General features: G+C 30.4%; 1 protein-coding gene across 9 annotated transcripts in view; it reads left to right on the top strand.

Moving 5' to 3' along the window:
- Nucleotides 1-20,153, top strand: part of LRRIQ1 (leucine rich repeats and IQ motif containing 1) — a 211,797-nt gene that overhangs the window by 3,020 nt on the left and 188,624 nt on the right. For 8 of the 9 annotated variants that reach the window (XR_012518399.1, XM_074402468.1, XM_074402469.1 and 5 more), the window contains exons 3-8: nucleotides 1,240-1,351; nucleotides 5,787-5,878; nucleotides 7,116-7,233; nucleotides 7,799-8,022; nucleotides 10,706-10,780; nucleotides 14,346-15,959. Coding sequence is in view for 8 of the 9 variants with exons in the window: in XM_074402468.1 (XP_074258569.1) it covers nucleotides 1,240-1,351; nucleotides 5,787-5,878; nucleotides 7,116-7,233; nucleotides 7,799-8,022; nucleotides 10,706-10,780; nucleotides 14,346-15,959 (2,235 nt within the window). In the remaining variant the exon portion in view is untranslated. Of the gene's footprint in view, nucleotides 1-1,239; nucleotides 1,352-4,530; nucleotides 4,702-5,786; nucleotides 5,879-7,115; nucleotides 7,234-7,798; nucleotides 8,023-10,705; nucleotides 10,781-14,345; nucleotides 15,960-20,153 lie in introns of those variants that run through there. The other variant, XM_074402472.1, reaches the window with a different exon arrangement.

The raw sequence follows: 20,153 nt of genomic DNA, 5'->3' as shown, positions 1-20,153 counted from the left end.
AAGCCCTTTTCTTTCAATTAAGATAGCTCACAATTATTTATGTTGCTCAGAATCAATGTAAATATTATAACCAGGGGAATAAATTATTAACTAAGGATATGGAGATTATGAATTATATTTCACAGGACATAATAATCTGTATAATCCAGGTAGCTTAAAAGACTTCTTAATTAAACCAGAAATAGAAATTTCAGTGCAGGACAGATGTCATAAAAGTAGAATTGATATTTTTGTCAATATTTTTAATACACTACTGTATCAGGACTCATTTTGTGACATATAATTTTATGTGCTTTTCTGTAGTACTAAGAGAAAGGTATTTTTTCTCATTGTTTTCTGATGTTTATTCTCAAAACTAAACACTGAATTTCATTAGGATAGAGAAAATAAACTGGCTGAAAATCCTATTAAACACATGAAAACCGAGTATGGCAGAAACAATTTGTTTTTAGTTAGATAAAAGCGGGTGCATATCATGTTCTATACAGAAACATTCATTTTGTTTCATTCATGCCATGCTTGAGGTCCCTCAATGGAATTTTATAGTCATGTAAATATATGTAGCTTTAAGATTATTATTAAAATCATTTCTAGATGCTTCAAGTATTTTGTTGTTATCAATATTATTTATTTGCATTATATTTTCTAACTAATCATGGTATTTATGGAGGAAGGAATTTATTTTCACATTTTGCTAAATATCAATATATTTAGTTATTTAGAAAATTTACAAATTGATTTACATAGGCTATATTGGTAGATATTTTGTAACAGCTCACAAATGTGACTAAATTTGTGTATGATAATCACAAAGCCAGTTTTGAATGTAATAAATGATTATATCTGGTATTAGTTTTACATTAAATGTTTTGAAAAATAATCTTGCAGTTTTGATTAATATTTGATAATATTTATTTGAAGTTGGAATTATTCTAAAAATGTATGCAACTATTGAGGACACTCAAAAATAAACTGCCTCTAGTAAAGTTAACGAAATTGATGTGTAGGTAACTCTTTCATTTGTTTTCTTAGGGTTTTCTAGAAATGCACAACCACCTGAAAATTAAAAGCAAACTTTAGCCAAATATGTTTGTTTGAAATATGTTCTTTATATGGAACCCTTTGACTTCATTTATATGTTTTGGTCAAATTTTTGATGTGGAATAAAGGGTTAAATATTTGACACGTAATTTTGATAATAAACACTTTTACAGTTTCTTTTATTATTCAATTTTTTAGAATTCAGTTAAATTACCAGAGTCAGTTCTTCATTGTATTAACATTATAAAGAACAGGAGTAAAACTGTTGAAGAGCTCATTCTTCAGGACTTGGAAGACACTGATATTTTAAGTAAGTACTGTTTTCATCTATCTGACAGATAAGCTTTCTGTAAGTATAAACAAATTATAATTTAGAAAACGAAATTGCTTAAAATTCTTATCTCTTACTGTGCACATGTGTATGCATTTAGTATATTTCTAATATAATATCTATAGTGTATTAGTGTATTGGACTGATGGGTTTAGTTCATAGAGTTGGGTTTAGTTCATTCTATACATAGTTCAGCCTATATACAGCCTATTTATGAAAAAAATCAAAAAAATTTTTACTATATTTCTTATGTCTTCAGTAAATACCATCAATTTTTTATTTCTCCAGTCCTAATTAATACCAGACATCCTATTACTTTACACTAAAGAATATAAAACTAGCTGGGTGCGGTGGCTCCAGCCTGTAATCCCAGCACTTTGGGAGGCCGTGGTGGGTGGATCACAAGGTCGAGAGATCGAGACCAACCTGGTCAACATGGTGAAACCCCGTCTCTACTAAAAATACAAAAAATTAGCTGGGCATGGTGGCGCGTGCCTGTAATCCCAGCTACTCAGGAGGCTGAGGCAGGAGAATTGCCTGAACCCAGGAGGCGGAGGTTGCAGTGAGCCAAGATCACGCCATTGCACACCAGCCTGGGTAACAAGAGTGAAACTCCGCCTCAAAAAAGAAAAAAGAATATAAAACTAATCATGAGACTCTTCTAGCAGTATCCATATATGTATCTTTTTGGAAAAAAATATAATCATTTGTATGAAAGGCCCAAAAGTATTTTGCTTAAACTGCAAATTTGCTTCTTGGAATTATTCTAAGACTAATAGAAAGATCAAAGATTTAATTAGAATTAATCTTGGCTTGGTTTATATTGGGAAATGTCAGTAACCTAAATGTTCAACAAGACCATGTTTTGTTGAATAATAAACCTATTTTTAAAAATGACTTAGGTAAATATTTAATGACAAAAATATTCATGATATGTTATTTTTAAATTAAATGGCATTTATGTAAATATTAGTACAAATTAAAATGTAGATATTCATATTCATTCAACAAATATTTTTTTGTGATAGAATGTGTTATAGTCATTGAGAATACGGCAGTGAACAAAACAAGCAAAGGTTCTGCTTCTCTGTTTTAATGTTCCAGTGTGGGGAGAAAGATAATAAACAAATATGGAATATTTCAATAGTGATAACTGCTATGAAGGGAAAAAAATGTAAGGAGATAGAGACTGGAGTTTACTATTTTAAATAATCAGGGAAGGTCTTTATGTCAAGGTGGTATCTGAGCAATGACTTAATAAATGTAAAGCTGAACCACATGGTATCTAGGAAGCCTGTATTCTGGAAAGAGGGAAGTATAAAGGCCCACTGAGTGGGCTTAATATGTTTGAATTACATTAAGTACACGTATCTGAGAAAACAAGGGATTAATAGGGCTCTTCTAAACTGTTTTGTGGACTTTGGATTCTATTTTCAGTACATAAGCAATTTTGAGTAAGCAATGATAGTATCCGACTTCTTTGGAAACAATCATTCTGTTGACTGTGTAGGGAATATGCCTTGAGGCAGTCAAGCTACTACAAGACGATTGCAATAATATGATTAGAGATGAGAGTGGTTTGAGTAGACATGAAAAAATATGGTCATATTCAGGAAACTATTTTAAGGTGAAAAGAAACAAAAGGATATATTGGAGGACTGGTGCAAAATGAAGAGAGGAAGGTGGCTCCAAGATTTTTGTCGCAAACGTCAGCATGAATTGCTATGTAAAGATTTACTATATATTTTGACAGTGATTATCTGTGATTGAATTCTGAGGACTGTTAATGACATGATTTGTTTATTTTTTTAATTTAAAGTTTAAACAATTAATATATAAATGCATTGACAGTGATACAGCCTATTTATAGCCTAATTATGAAAAAATTCAAAGGAAACACAATTGTAGAAATTAGTTACATCAATTGGGATACAACTACAGTTTTAGCAGTGGTTTAGAAAATTATGAGATCTTGTGTATGACTCCAATCTAATTTGATCTCTAACAAGATCAAATAGATTAGACTTTATACAAGAGATTTGATTATAGTCACAATGAAAAAAATGATTTTCTCAGAAAATTTAAATGGTTAATTATTTAAAATTATTAAATTTATTTTAGTAGAATTAATTATTTTTAAATTATAAATTAAAATTAATTATTTTAATTTATTGAATTATTAAATTAAAACAGTAATTTTTAATTAAATTTTTTATAAGTTTACTACATTATTGCTAATATTTATTTATTATATTTGAATTTATTGAAATTTAAATTATCCTGTGTAATAATTTAATTATGTATGTATTCATTATTATATGAACTATTAATTTAAAATATTTCTTACATTATTTGTTACACAGGATGATAGATTAAATGAAATTAAAATTAATAAATAATTTTTCAAGGAAACAAATTATCAAAATTATTTGAAAAATTGAAAAAAATTAAATCAATAATATGGCAACGAGGTGGAAAGAGATTTCTCAAATATTGCTAAACTAGGAAAGATTTTGCAACTGGATTCTTAAAACCCATTAAGGAGCAAAAATACTTTATTTCTAAAAGCTTTATATTTCGGATCACAATTGTACAAGCAGAGCACAGACAAAAGAAACTAGAAGCTAGTTTCATTTATGAATATAGATGTATTCATTGGGGTTCTCAGTTGTAGAAAACAGACATTCTAGCTACTTGAGGCAGTAATTGTTTTTGTTTATTTTTATAAGGAGAGATGTTCTGAATATTTATTGCTGTGTTATGAATATAGATGTATTGATTGGAGTTCTCAGTTGGAGAAAACAGACGCTAGCTACTCTAGACAGTAAGGTTTTTTGTTTATTTTTTATAAGGAGAGATGTTCTGAATATTTACTGCTATGAAACAAAGTTAGAAAGTTAAAATAATATATTATTATAATTTTGGTTCCTGTCGGTACACTGGGCTCACCTGAACGGTTCTTACTTGGATTTTTCATGCATTTATAGTCAGATGTTGATTAAGTCTGTAGTCATCTGAAGGCTTGACTGGATTAGAAATTCAGAATAGCTCATTAAAATGGCTGGCCTTTGATGCCACTTGTTGGCTGGAGAATTCAGATGTGGCTTTCAAGTGGTGACACCTGTATGTAGCCTCTTTCTTTGGCTTTCGCTCCTCAGGTCATGTTACCTAGATTCTGAGGAGTGTTCTACTGCAAACTACCAAGAGACCAAGGTGGAACCTTGTAGGGCTTCTCATGATCTCTTCTCAGACATCATGCATCATTTCTGCCACATCCTGATGGTCACACAGTGTCAGCCTATGTTCTATGTGGGAGGGAACTATACAGGGTATGTATACCAAGTATGCCTCTTTGGAAGGAACATCTTTGGGGACTATCTGCTACAATAAATATCCAAATTATTAGTGAAAATGAAGAAACAGTCTCTAGTCTAAACATCTAAGGTGTAGAACAAACCCCACGCATATATTGTAAAACTGGGCTGCATTAGAAGCTGCTCTTAAGAAGTTCAGAGACATTAATCCTCTGCTATACATTCCTGTCTCCCAACTCAGAGCTCCTTCTACCACATTCTGGGCCATAGACATAAAAATATCATCACCTGCCTCTCTTTAGACATAATATTTTATGAAAATAAAGTTTATGTAAATATATTTATGAACATAAACTAAATCACTCTCAGAAACCTATCTGCAAAGGAATCTAGATGATGTCATTTTTTTTCTTTTTGACCTCTCACACAGGAAAGCATGCCAGAAAGGTAGTGAATAGGTGTTTGAGGAAAAAGAAAATCTATAATATCTGACAAAATAGGTGTGAATAATCAGCCAGCAGAATGGTCCTCTGTAAAGTTAGTTTACTATTAGGAAACGTCACCATGTTATAACATATTAATTGAATGAAAGAAAATAAACATAATTACATCTGCACAGTTAATTAAAAAATTATAAAATTCAATAAATCATAAAATAAGAAATATAATTTCACTTAAATGGTAATAGTTACAATTTTTAAATTTATATTTTTATTAAACTGTTTTCAATACCTTGTGCAAAGTCATATTGCTGGTTTGCGGCAGATAGAGTTGAATTTTTGTTGATTTCTAATCAAGGTGTCATTACACTGTCAAGCAAAGCATGATTCTTTATGCCTGGGAAATAAACTAAAGGCACTAGATTATGGGAAGTGATAAAGAGTGAAAGTGCTTTAGAAATTTATTACTTTTATTTTTAGAGTAAATATAACAGATTTCCTTTACTGTTTATTCTTTATTATTTTTCTGTTGTTTTGAGTTTCCCTTACTGATCAACAATATACCCTGATAGAATTTGAGATTAAAAATTATGAAATGGTTTGAGATTTTGACATGTGGTATTGTACTTTAATATTTGAAGTTATAATTTTTTTCTCTAGGCTGTAGTTATGGAGCAGTTTCTAATAATCATATGCATTTAAGGACAGGACTATCAACTGAATATGAAGAAGTTTCACAGCACTTAATGAAGGTATATATTCAATAGTTGACTTAAAGTATTCACTATCACAATTAGAAATGTTCACTCTTAGGATGATGCTTTGCTGATTTTAAGTTCATTGATTTAAATATTAAAAATTAATTATTTTTAAGCAAATCATCTTTGGTTTTATGTTTTTCTCTGGCATATAATATAAAAACACTCATATTTCAGTCTTCAAGAATATTGAAAGTGGTGACTTAAGGAGCCATTTATAACTGGCAATTTAATGTGCTTGTAGATAAAACAGTAGAACTATATTATACAATTTTTGTTTTCTAAAAATTCTGAGGAAAATAATGAATATACTCTAATGTACTCCTTCTTAAGACTGTACTATGTTCCAGCAGAGACTTTACTCTGTAGAATATTTAAATTTAGAATATCATATACTAGTTTTTAGAAACAAATACAAGAAAAACTTACTTAAAACATAGGAGTAAAGGAGAGCCTATTATTTTATTAAGTTAAAACCCCACAAATGTATTTAAGAGAAAGGCTCTTGTAGAGATTCACTTTTTAGATTGATTTTTACCTCTCATTTTATCCAACTTTCTCTCCTTTTATCTAACTGTATCCCTCCTTCCTAACATGTTTAATGTAATTTGAAAATTGCTTACATATCTCATTTTTTAAAATGTTTTACTCTTTTGAATGTATTTTGGTAACACAAATTTGAAATATTAATTTTAAATTATTGTACTGTTACTTTCTTGGAATTATTGTACTGTTACTTTCTGTTACTATCTTGTGTCTTTCCAACTAAAATATGGTGAAAATAAAATTATGGAAAAGTATTGATATAAATGATGTACATATAATTTAGGTTATAGTTCTCTTTTTTATCATATGGAATATATAAAAAGTTTGTATATGTGAACAGTCACTACAGTCAGAAAAATAGAAATATATTAAAAGGAAAACATTAGTAGAAACATTGTAAAGTGCTTATCAAACCGTTTAATTGAATATTGTAGAATAATATTCAATAATATTAAGACTTAGAGTTCTGAAAAACGTAAGAATTACTTATGCTTGTGTGGGAAAAATTTTTTATTCATTGTAAAGAGAATAATTATCAATGTGGTACAGATTTTTATTTGAGAGAAGTCTGGAGTAAATTAAAATTCTTAGTATATACATAGAAATATTTAATGTATTGTTAAAATGTCAGATTTACTCTCTATTTTGGTTTTCTTTAATCATTGGTACTCATTTAATCTCCTAGATATTATCTGAAATAGAAAAAGAAGAATTTATTAGAAGTAAAACCAATTGTGCCAGTCCTGATTTTATTCCTGAGCCTGGTTCTGATGACTTGCCTATGGATGAACATGTTTTAACAGGTAGATTAAATTGCTCAATGATATGTTCTTTAATTTTTATGTGATTGATTATAGTTATCTAAAAAAATTGGACAGTTATTTTTTGTTCTTTTGATATTTAGAAAAACAATTACAATATTTTAAAATTATTGTGCCTTTGCTATACTTATTCAGTTACATACCATCATAGGCCTCTATGCCTTCTAAATTAACTTGATTTAAGTAATTTTTTCCACGTTAGCTGACTGCAATAGATATGCCTGTCCCTGATTTTATTTAGTATCTCTTCACTGTCTCTTAACTATTTCTTAATGACACACACACACACACACACACACACACGCACTCACAAATTTTATTTTCATATTAAGATTTGTGGAATATTTTAAGGAAAGTTATGTGACTTTATTTACTTCAGTAGAATTTCCACGTATATTAAACAAAGTATTTTATTGCTGCATATTATCATTTTAGGAATATGTTGACATTACTTTTTCCCTTTAAAATTATTTTTGTACTTTAAATTGAATTAGTTTGACAGTTTTGATCTTACAAATAATGATGTTATTTTTCTTCATGAATGCAGATGATGCTGATATAAATTTTGGATACTGTGAAGTGGAAGAACAATGTAGACAGTCTTTTGAGGCTTGGCAAGAGAAACAGAAGGAACTAGAAGATAAAGAGAAAGAAACTCTTAAAGCTCAGCGGGATAGAGAAGAAAAACAGTTTCAGGAAGAAGAAGAAAAGAGACATTGCTGGATGGAACAATTTAAAGTTGAAAAGAAGAAATTAGAGAACATTCAGAAGGTATTTAGCTCTTGTTTTTCATACATTTTAAAAATCAGTAGCTACCTCTGAAGAATATTGATATTTGGATTGTGGTGTAGATTGAGCTTAATAGTATAGCTTTTAATTACTTTCTGATAGAGGATGAAATTGACTGTAAATTAACAGTATTTAATATAACTCCTTTATTAGTTTTTATTGAAATTCATTCGAAGTTCAGACATACTTTTAATCTTGGGGAGCAGTGGAGCCTATGAAGTTTCAAGGGTCATCCTGGATAGTCTGAAATTTATAATATAAACTGTTGTTTTTCTTTATGCCATTCTAAATATTGGAAAAAACAATGAAAAATTATTGAGGATGTTTTTTCCATAGTGTGTCATATGCTGTGTGGTCTGGCATATGACATATTATGTAAAACATATTTAAAAGTAGTTCAGCCATTTAGGTGACAGTCTGTGCCCCACCTTCATAATTAAGCTACTTTCTCCAACTGGAAATTTTGTGCTGTTTTATTTCTGTTGCATGTGTTTTTGTTTTTTTTTTCCCCCTGGGAGGTCCACACAATCATGTCATTGTAGTGGTATATCAATACTGAGAATCTGGTGAATTTTAGGACCCTACGTGCAGGTCATCAGAATATTTGGAAAATATCCAGAATATCTGGATAACAGGCATGACTGACATCTCTGTCTTTCATGATTAAATATACGTTATTCAGAACTTGCTGGTTTTGAGTGTTGCATATAAAGAACATTAGCTTGTTCAGTGTTTTTTAGTCCTGTATGTTGAGTACATTTCATTTCTTTACCGTGTGAAAAAAATAAACACATTAAAAGAAATTGTAATATTGTAGAACCAGTTATACCATGACTATTTCTAATAGTAAGATGTCTTTTCTTTCAGTTATGTTTTCTTTCCCATAGACCAGAATGACATAGTCATTTCTGAAATCCAAAGCTTTTAAAAAATATTCCAAAATAGGATTGAATATAATGATTATTGGAAAAGTATTTGCTGGTTTGTGTTAAAATACATAATTGCTATTGAGTGTTAGTAGTATTTTCAGATTTAGAAAACATCTGATTTCAATCCTGTTCACTAGGGTTGTCATTTTTATTTGTTTTACAATCAAAATTTTCTGACTACCTTAAGGGGAAAGCATTCAGCTGTGTGCTTAGATGATGCAAAAGAGATCTAATACCGAATCTCACCCTCAAAGAATTATAGCTTATTTGTTGAAACACATTAGCAATTTATGATAAAATTATGATTTAAGAAAATGCAATATTGTTAGCTATAATGATTTACTAAATATGTCCTTTATTACGCCTTGGAGCTTAAAAGTTTCCAGTGGGACTAGTCCACAATTTTATGATTGACTCTAAATATATAATTTACTTTCTTTCAGTAGTTCTTTCCTGGATTCTTTATTAGCTGCCTCTCCATTTTCCAAAATAGCAATCATAAATCTCATAAGAATTATACCCAATTCCTCCTCCCTCATTATTATCAAATAATCACATAACATTTTTTTTTGCCTTAAACTTTGGCAAACTTTTTCTTCCTTTTAATTCTACAGCCATTTAGTATCAATATCCATACTCATCTTCTTTTTAATTATTAATTGCCTTCCCTCCTATCTCAGTAAGAAAGGTTTCTTCCTTCTGCCAAAGTTTAGCTTTTCCTCTTCTACTTTATATTTTTATCATTTTTCAACCTACCCTTGCTTTTTCAATATGCCGAGACACCCCATCATCTTCTCCTTTTTTATTGTTTATAAGCATGTTCAATTTTCTCCTATCCCAAAAACAAAACAAAAGAATAATCATGAGATCATTCTTATATTTCTCTTTAGCTGTTCTTTGATTGGCTTTTTAAAGGCTGTGTATGATAGCCCTCTTAAAGAGTGGTTATTTATACTATATCAATTTTTTCATTTCTCATCCAATTCTAATCCTATTTAAACTGAAGACTTTTATAAAAATAGAGCTGAAATTATTTTTCTAGCTCAAAATGCTTAGGAAGTGCTGAAAATGTTTCTTTTATTGAAAACATAGTCATTTCAAATACAATTTTCTTCATGAAGCCTTTCATGATCTAATTATCATACTTACGATTTTTCATATTTTTTCTCTTGTAGTGTAATTTTTCTGCTGAATTTGGGGTAATGTGTAAATTTATGCTAGTGTTTTCACATGATCAGAAGAGTTTTTGAAGAAGGGGGTTGTATTTTACTGATCTTTACTTATTCTGAGGAGTCTTATCAGATGTGTTGATAAAGAGTTATTGAAGGAAAACCATTGCTTACTGAACTGATTAATGTGAGTTAAATGGTATGACGTGGTGAGAAAACAATTGTATACAAAACTCATTCTACAAACATTATTGTAATTTTTTCCCCTGCCCAACAGTATTCCAAGCCAATAAATTATATGCTGTAAATAAACATACTCAAATGAATATAGCAACTTTCTCAGTTTGCAAACATCTTTATGTTCTCAGAATGGAAACTTTAGGTATTATTTATGTGACACTTCAGTTTGAGATTAAAGTTGTTATTCCAGTACTAAAAATCAAAAGCCATTGGGTGTGTTATCATCTTTAACTATTGTTTACAAATATATTTATGAGAATCATATATAATTAACATGATATATTTGATATTTGAGTATAGCCATGTTTATTATTATCATATGTTCAGCAAGAACAGGACAAGATGAATGATGAACTCTCTAGAGAAGAGAAAATGTGGAAAGAGAAATTTAAACAGCATGAGGTACCTTTTTGTTGTTTTTAATTTGCACATTAAGCTTTGTTTATTTGAAATACATTACTTTGCTTGAAATGGTTATTTTTAGATAATACTGCCTAAGTAGTATAAGATTTAGTTTATTACAGCATTAAAAATTTAGTTATCCTCAGAAATACTTCTTGAAATAGAATATCTTGAAAATGAGAGTTAGCTGGTTTAGTGAGTGTTGTCCATATAAAATTGTAATTCTAAAATTTATTTTAAGGTTTGAGGAAAGGTACCATTTTGAACATTTCTTTATGTTGAAAGACTGTTATGAAAGCTTCTTTTCTTAAACACAATAAATTTTGTTTTGAATATAAGATTATTTTGATGATACATTTATTGATGAAGTTTTAGTTTTTTTATTCCACAGTTTTATATAAAATTATTTTAAGTAATTACAAATTTAAAATATATATCTCCCATAAATTTGTTATTTAGCTAAACATTATCCTTTTTTATATTTCTTTCAAATCTTTTTTAAAATTTATATTAACGCACTTCTGCAAAAGTAGGTTTCTGCTACACGTAGTCAAATTAAAAAGTTGGTTAAGCATGTAAATAGGGTCATATGAATGACAAGTGACAAAAAAGGACAATAATAGCTTGCTTATATATAATCCAAATGTTAAATTTAATAGAGCTGTCAAAATACCTATAAATATAATCCAATAACAAAATACTTAAACAGGTTATGTGAAAAGAAACATCGCATGTATAATGAAGTACCAAGTGTACATTCTGGAGTTTAAAAAATTCAATATATACAATTTAAAAATTCAGTGGATGAATAGCAGATGAGACCATTAGTGAAATGAGACAGTTCCATAGGTAATATCCAAATTAAAGCACAGAGAAGAAAAAAATGAGAAAACAGGAAAGGAGCTCAAGAAATACGTGATACATAGTGAAAAGATAGAAAATTTGTATCATATCTTAAAAGGAGAGAAGAGAGGGATTGGAGCAGAAGCAATGAGGTAAAGAGACAGTGGTTAGGCATTAGGAGAAATACCTAATGTAGGTGAGAGGGTGATGAATGCAGCAAACCATCATGGCACATCTATACCTATGTAAAAATACTGCACGTTCTGCACATGTACCCCAGAACTTAAAGTATAATTTTAAACAAAAATTTAAAAAGGTGATAATGGTTAAAAAGGTTCCAAATTGTTTTTAAAAAATCAACCTCAATAGACCTCAATAGTCAAAGATGAAACATAATTTCCAAGTAGGATAAATACAAAGAAACTACCCCCTTGGAATAAATAGTACAATTACTGAAATTTAAAACAAAGGAAAAACAAAGTCTTAGAAGCATTCGGAGGATAAAAGACGCACCACCTAAAAAGGAGTAATAGTAAAACAAATAGCTGTCTTTAAGTAAAATGATGGAAGAAAGAAGACAATTCAAATATTTAATGATAATGGTTTCTTTATTCATTTGTGTCCTTTGAATCCTAACTCTTCTTCCAATTTTTGGGCTAATTTTTTAATTTCCTGGAATATACACTTAAATAGTTGTCAAAAAAACTTTTGGATGCTAGATATTCTCAATCTTTGTTTGCATAGTTGAAAATATTTTTATTTTGCTTTCAAAAATTAATGGTCAGTTTCTTTGGGTGTGTAGAATCCAGGTTTATTACCACTTTTAACAATGTAAAGATACGACTTCATTGTATATTTTTGCCTATGCTATCTGTGATTGCAAACTTGTTGCCTTTTTCTTACCTTCTTTTGAAGCTTTTGAATTTTTCACTTTATGCATTCTTCCACACATATTTACTGGTTTTCTGCTATGTCAGGTGCTTCTCTGAATGTTTAAGATATGGCAGTACATAAAACTGAAAATAATCCCTACTTTCTTTTTCTTTTTTTTTGAGACGGAGTTTCGCTCTTGTTACCCAGGCTGGAGTGCAATGGCGCGATCTCGGCTCACCGCAACCTCCGCCTCCTGGGTTCAGGCAATTCTCCTGCCTCAGCCTCCTGAGTAGCTGGGATTATAGGCACGCACCACCATGCCCAGCTAATTTTTTGTATTTTTAGTAGAGACGGGGTTTCACCATGTTGACCAGGTTGGTCTCGATCTCTCGACCTCGTGATCCACCCGCCTCGGCCTCCCAAAGTGCTGGGATTACAGGCTTGAGCCACCGCGCCCGGCAATAATCCCTACTTTCAAAGATGATAATTCTCAAGGAGGATAGATACAAAGAATCACATCTTGGAATTAAATAGTATTATTCCAATTCAAGACAAAATAAAAAAGTGTTGATAAATAAATAGTAAAATAAGAAAAATGAAAAATAAAATGTTAAATGCATCCAGAGGAAAAAAGAGACATATTACCTAAAAGGAGCAACAGTAAAACTAACAGCTTCCGTTTCTTAGAGTTCTGAAATATTGCTAGCATCTGTCTAAGTGTGTTGTGTATATGTGCAGGCAATGTTCCATTTTTCTCCCATGGCTTTTTGTTGTTGTTTTTAAGAAAATGTATTTTTCTATTATTTTCTTCCTTTTATTTTTTCTCAGTTCTTTATTTAGGAACTCCTACTAGTCATGTGTTGGAGTTTCTGTGTTAATCTTCTTTACCTCTGACATATATATTTTTTTATCTTTGTTATTATTTGTTGTTTTGGGAAAACACCCATTTTTAAGGTTTTTTTTTCTTTTTTTTTTTAAGTAATCTGCTGTCCAGCCATTCTATTTTGATTATCTGTTTAAGTGAGTCATTTTTATTTGAACACTTGAAATATGAGGTTATTCCTGTTTAAATATTTTTTCTAAAATATCTTTATTTAAATTTTTATCTAGTTTATTTTGTAGTTCTATTTTCTCAGAAATTGGTTCTTCCTTCTGGTGATTAAAATGTAGTCTCAAATCCTTTGTGTTAGTTTCCCTTAGATATTTGCTTAATTTTGTTGATCTGCTTACTTTGGTTTAGGACTCTTGTGAAAATAATATTTTCTCGCCTAACTCCAAATATCTCATTAAATGCAGTAGTATGTGTTTATCAACTATTTTGATCATTGAGAAGGAACACAATAAGTGAATAGGTTTTTATATTGTTTGTATATAGGGACTACCTGGCTTTCTTGGTATCATAAGTTTTACAGAATAATTCCTATTTTTGCAGTCTCAATACTGGCTCTGGGTCTTCTTTGTCAGAATTCTCAATCCAGAAAATTTGAAGTCCTCTTCTTCTACGTTTTTTAGCCTGTGGTTTCCTTTTTGTTTTTATTGTTTGTTTGCTTATTCTGTGTCTTTCTGATTTTATATGCTTTTCTATCTTCAAGGTAATCTTTAATTTATATTTGGGTGGCTTAGTATACACATAACATTAAAATATCAACTTAACAACATGATTCAACCTCATAAATATTAAAAAAGTAATACCCTTTAAGATAAATGAATTTAGCTTCACTAAATTTTATAGGAACTTTATTCAGACTTAAGTTTTAGTTATTTGTTTTCAATCTATATTTCAGATGACATTTTAGTAACATCACATATTTAGTTTACACTGACTACCATGTATCTTACTTTGTTTTAGGAGTATATTAGAAACTTGCATTTACAAATGGAAGAAGAAAGAACAAGATTTAAAGACCTACAAGAAAAAGAAAAAGTTTGTCTGTTAAAACAACAGAATAATGCAGCTGTTAAAATTCAAGCTAAATATAAAGCATTTGTAGCCTATAAAAAATACAGCCCAATTATAAAAGAGCAAATTGAAAGTAAGAAAAGGAAAGCACAGGAGTGGAAGGAAAAGCAAGCAAAAATACGACAGGAGGAGGAAGAAAAACGAAAAAGATTAGAGGAGAAACAAAGGATAAAAGAAGAGAGAAAAAAGCAAAAGGAAGAGGAAAGGAAAGGGAGAGAAAAAGAATATGAAGAAAAAAAGAATATTGTGAAACAAGAAAGAGAACAACTAATAAACAAGGAAAAAATAGGAAGAGATGCAAGCCGACAGCTACTACTAAGTAGTGCATTAAAGAAAAGAGGATGTAGTAACAAACATTTGATTCGTGAAGATACTTCATATAATAAGGGTGATATAGCCAAAAAGCTAGTGGATGAAAATGCAAAGAAGCAGGAAGATGTTCTCCTTTGGTTAGCTGAAGAATCAAATAAGAAAGAAAATGTAGATAGACAGATTATATTAAAAGAATCAACACAAGTAAAATTAAAAGAATCTATATCAAGCCAAACAATTGTGGCAGATTTTAAAATGGAAGAAAACAATGAAAACTTAGCAAAAAAGCAGTGTTCAGAAGAATTGGTCAAGGAAGCAAGAAAATATGAAAATATAGATAACAAAACTGAATTGGGAAACCTCAATTTAAAAGAAAATGTGAAAGAACAGTTTCAGCTGCAAGAAGTAAAGTTGGATATACAAAAAGAAGAAATCATGGAACATGTCATAAATGAAAACGTGGATAAAAATACCCAAATAATATTAGGATATAACCAAGAAATCAGTGAGCTGAAAACCAATGAAGAACAGAAAATAATAAAAGATAATCAGCTGAAAGAGGTACAAATAGTAGAAAAAGAAGAGAATGGATTGTTATATAAAGATAAGGATACTTTAATTATTTCAATGAAACAAAAACCACTATCACTAACATCAGAAAATTCTGAAGATATAGGAGAAAACATAATACTACAAGAAAAAGAAATTGATTTAAAATTTAAAGAAATTGAGGAGAACCCAAAAGACAATGCATGGAATAGTGATGTGATTTTTAACACAATTGATACCATGACAAATATAGAAGGCAAAAGAAATGATCAAGATTATGTGTTAGGTACACATGCTCCTTGTGAAGAATTGAGTGACTGTAATGCAGAAAGCTCCATGGTGTCTAAAGAAGTGAACTCTCTTAAATCTGAGATTAAAGAAATTTCAGAAAAATGCCATGAAAATGGAGCAGAACCTGAAAGCATGACCTGGTCTGTACTAGAGTCAACCCTTCTGTCTTCTATTGAAGAAAAGAGACTAGCCTGGATAAAATCATTTAAACCTTGGCTTGAAATTTTCAAGCAAAGTCAACAAAAGAAAATTGTTAGAAGAAAGAGACCCGTGAAATGCCCAGCCAACATGGCACCTGCTTTGGATACACTGGAAATTCTTCGGTGTGGCCCTTGGGATACTTTACAGCAGGTATTTCTAGTTTTATAACACTTTTTCATATTTAGTTACAAATAGCTCTTTAAAAGATAACTTTTCAGATCTTAGAAAAAGAAATATATACAAGAATTTATATACAAGAATTTATATATAAGAATATATGCAAGAATTTATATACAAGAATTCTGTCTCTTGTTTAATAAAGTTTGAAATACTACCCCATTTGAGAGGGGATATATGTTAAAGATCTCAACTAAAATTGTTTGAGGCATCTTCTCTAAGTACCATTCTATAAAAAGCTTTGCTTTATGTATTTTTAAATATCTTGAACCCTATGTCAAGGGCCCTATGGTCGATATTTAAGCCTCTAAGAATGAAGCATCTAGAAATGTAGGGTTGGAATTAGAGTAGGCAACTCCTAAGTAAACGGTTTGCTTTATACTTAAGCCACCACACCACCTAGTGGCTTCTTTGGGAATAAAGTGGATTACCTGTCCATGACCACTGCTGTGGGCTTAACAATATACAAGACCCTAGAATTCCTATCTAGAAACAATTATTTATTCATGTGCTACTTAACGGTGGTGCATATATGTCTAAATGTAAAATAGTTATCAAATATCATTGATTTTCTATGGTTATGGAGAACATAGTTTAAACCAAAATTAGGCACTGAAACTTACAGAAAAACAGAAAATATTTTAAACAGTGTAACACTAGAAAGGACTTATGATTAAAATACATATATTTAGTTAAGGACTGAAAGTCAAATGTATTCAATAAAGTTTAGTTTTTTGACAGACTTTCTTACCAGACAGATGCCTAGGAAAAGGAGCAATCATATTAATAGATGAACATTATTTTGTTCATTCACTCAGCAATATGATGAGTGAATTATCTATCCAATATGATGATCAATATTTATTGGTGGACTAAATAAATAAAAATAAAGAAAACCCAGTCTTTTCCTTTACAGAACTTAAACAAATAAATATGCACATGAATACATTATTATGAATCTTCAGAATTGTTGTAAATAAGATTTCAGAGTATCCTGTGAGATAATAATAAAATAGTGGGATTTTGAAGAGATCTGTGATATATGAAATAGCAATAAGAGACAAGACATACTCTTTTAAATGTCTTTTATTTCCTAGGTAATGTATTTGCCACATCTTTTATGTCTTTAGAGCTGTATATAGAATCTCTCATGTGCTCTTCCCTAATTTTGTCCTTGGGCATGTTGTCTCTGAAGTTATGTTTTAGCACTTTTCTTTCTCTAACGTATTGCAGCAGGCCTTCCAATATGATAACATCAGCAATTATTTAATTTTTCTCGTGAATATCTGTTAAAGCTAGGCACAAGTGGTGGCTTCGTGCCTATAGTGTACTTGGTTTGAAAGAGACAATGAAGTTACAGAAACAGTAGTTTTCCTCCCTTTCTTTGTAGGTCTGTTCTGTCCAATGAGAAGGAAGTTAAGCTTTGTGAATCTTAACTTTTTCTCCTTGGCATTTCTTCTCCAGTCCACTCTCTGTTCCTTCTTTTGAACTCTTGTCAATGTACATAAGATGACAATTAACTCTTTTCTTTTCCTTCTCAGACCAAGGCCTGGCAAACTATTAAAATCTGTAGAACACCTGAAGATTTGTTGAAATGTGGATTCTGATTCAATAGGTCTGGGAATCCACCCATTCTGCATACTTGCAATTATTCTGAATGATGATTTTGACACTAGTGCATGGACTAATCTGAGTAGTAGTGTTCATCATCCTCTCATCTCTTCTTAAAGCAACTATCGCAAGCTTTTAATTTGGCTTTGAAGCATCAAATAGACAATATAAAGTTGAAAAATACATGTGGATGTGCCATATAGATGCTAAAGTGTTCAGAAAATATCATCTTGTATTACCGGACAACTCCTATAATGATTGCATTTGGTAGATGGCTTACCCTTGTGTCTTCATTCACCACTGCTGCTACTGATCCATGGCTTGCTTTCTTTTTGACTTTATATTCTCTTAGCTTCAGATCTTTGTCCTTATCCTGACCACTCACTTCCATTCTTAGAATGTCCTTCTGGAGATAAACTTAGAAAAGTTTGTTGGCCTACAGTAATGCATTCATTTTCTTTATGTTAATCTCTCACGTTGAGACTTCAGGATATAAATCAGATCCTCTTTTTGTCAATACTTCTTTACACATTGCCAGGCAAATAAAGATACTTCTTAAGTTACAATTAGGTGACATCCAGATACATCTGCATAGCTTACAACTGGGCAAAATCATCTGGCCACATGGTACACTGTAGAGTATTTGTTGTCTACCCTGGTGATTGTGTTGCTGACTGGGAGCTACAGCTCCCTGTTATTTCCTGACATGAGAGATTATCATACTTTATATTGCTAGCTTGGGAAAAGATCAAAATTCACAATTGAAGTATGGTTTCTAATAAATGTCTGTTGCTGTCACACTATCATAAAATTTTTAAAAATTCTACATTAAACAGTCTTATGTCAGGAACCATCTGTAGTGGCTTTCATTACCTGATTATAGGATGGATGGGTGGGGAGATGAATAAATAATTCCAATTCAATGTTAATCTTATCTTCTCATTACTACCAGTTTCACAGTTTAGATAAAGGATATTGACTGAAGAAGAAATTAACATAAAATTGTTGGAGTGTAGTTTATTAGACTGCTAATAAGTTCTATATTAAGACTTTCTAATTTCATTTCTGCCATTTATTGACTGTGTCACCTTATGCAAATGCTTGACCTCTATGAGCCTCAGTTTTGTCTTTCACAAACTGCAAGAGCAATATCTGTTATGTAGGATTGTCAAGTTTTAAAATGCTGTATGTAAAGAACATGGCCCAGGATTTCTAGTATCACTTGTCAAATGTGGGTCTCAAGCAAGCAAAGAAAAAGGCAAATGATTTTTTTTTTTTGAGGGCTGCTTAATAGCCTGTTTCATCAAAAAACTGATAAAGTTGAAAATACTAAACCATTGGGTTATATGTAGTAATATCTCAAAAGAGAAAAGAGCAATAATTGTAGCTAATGAATATATTTTTATTTTTAAATGTTTTAACTATTTTATCTTTTAATTTTGGCATTTTGCTATGAATGGTAACTTGTTTTAAGTAACAACAACCACAAAAAAGGGCACTGAGCTTAAGGATTTTTAAATACTGCTTTATACCATAACATGAATAATAATATTTTAGGTGTTTTTTAACTTTTAGATCAAGAAGTCTCCCTTCTCTTATACAAAGTAAACTGTAATATACTGCTATTAGAATAACACATGAATTGCTTGAAATTATTGTGTAGCTGTTTTATTCAAGCCACGAATCATACCTTGGACCCAGTCCCTTTGCAGCTAGTTTTAAAAACAGTATCATTTTTCCATGCTCAATAGGTTTGAGATTAGACCACTGAATAAATGTTCTGAAAAAGTAAAACAAAATATAGACTTGTTGCTTTCATTACTTTCGTAATTACAGTTTACCATAGACAACTGATACTTCTTAGGTGAACTCCAGAATAACTGAGAATAAAATCTCTAAAAAGCATATTGCTTTGTTAGGGAATTTTATCTACAATGGGCTGTCAAAGATTTGGGAAAATACTGATGATTAAGTAGAAAATTGATTTGGAATCTGTAATTAAAATATAATAAATGTTTCATAGCTTCTAAAGGTGGGATAGTTTATTTTCAAGTCATGAGACCTGAAAGTGTAATTTTTCAAATGTTTTTACATAATTCTTTATAAGAAAAAGAAAGTATGAGTGCTATAAATATAGTCGAGTTTTGCCACAGGCCAGGAAAGTTTATTCATTTTTTTATAAAATATTTACCCAACATCTGTTATGCTCCAATTGCTGTTTTTCAAGTTGACCATACAGTAATGAGCATATATGATTACTAGTTCTATATTGACCTTAATTTTTGAAGCATAAAGTGATTTTATGTATGTGATTATTTTCATGCATGTATGAATAATTAATACAAACATTTATTTTGATCTCATGTTTGGAAAAATTATGGTCGAGTAGAGAATATATTGCCATAGTATAAAGATTCTTTTTAAATGTTCAATGAAAAGGAGGAAGCTTCAATTAAAGAATATGAATCTCCTTATATTCAAAAGTAAGTACCACTAACAGGGATACTGTAGCAATTACTTCTGTGCTGTAATAAGATTAAAGGACAGAAATTGCCA

This window comes from Saimiri boliviensis, chromosome 7, assembly GCF_048565385.1.
Source record: "Saimiri boliviensis isolate mSaiBol1 chromosome 7, mSaiBol1.pri, whole genome shotgun sequence".
NCBI classification, from domain to species: Eukaryota; Metazoa; Chordata; class Mammalia; order Primates; family Cebidae; genus Saimiri; species Saimiri boliviensis.
Note: the sequence above shows the minus strand (reverse complement) of the source record. Positions and strands in the feature narration are given on the sequence as shown.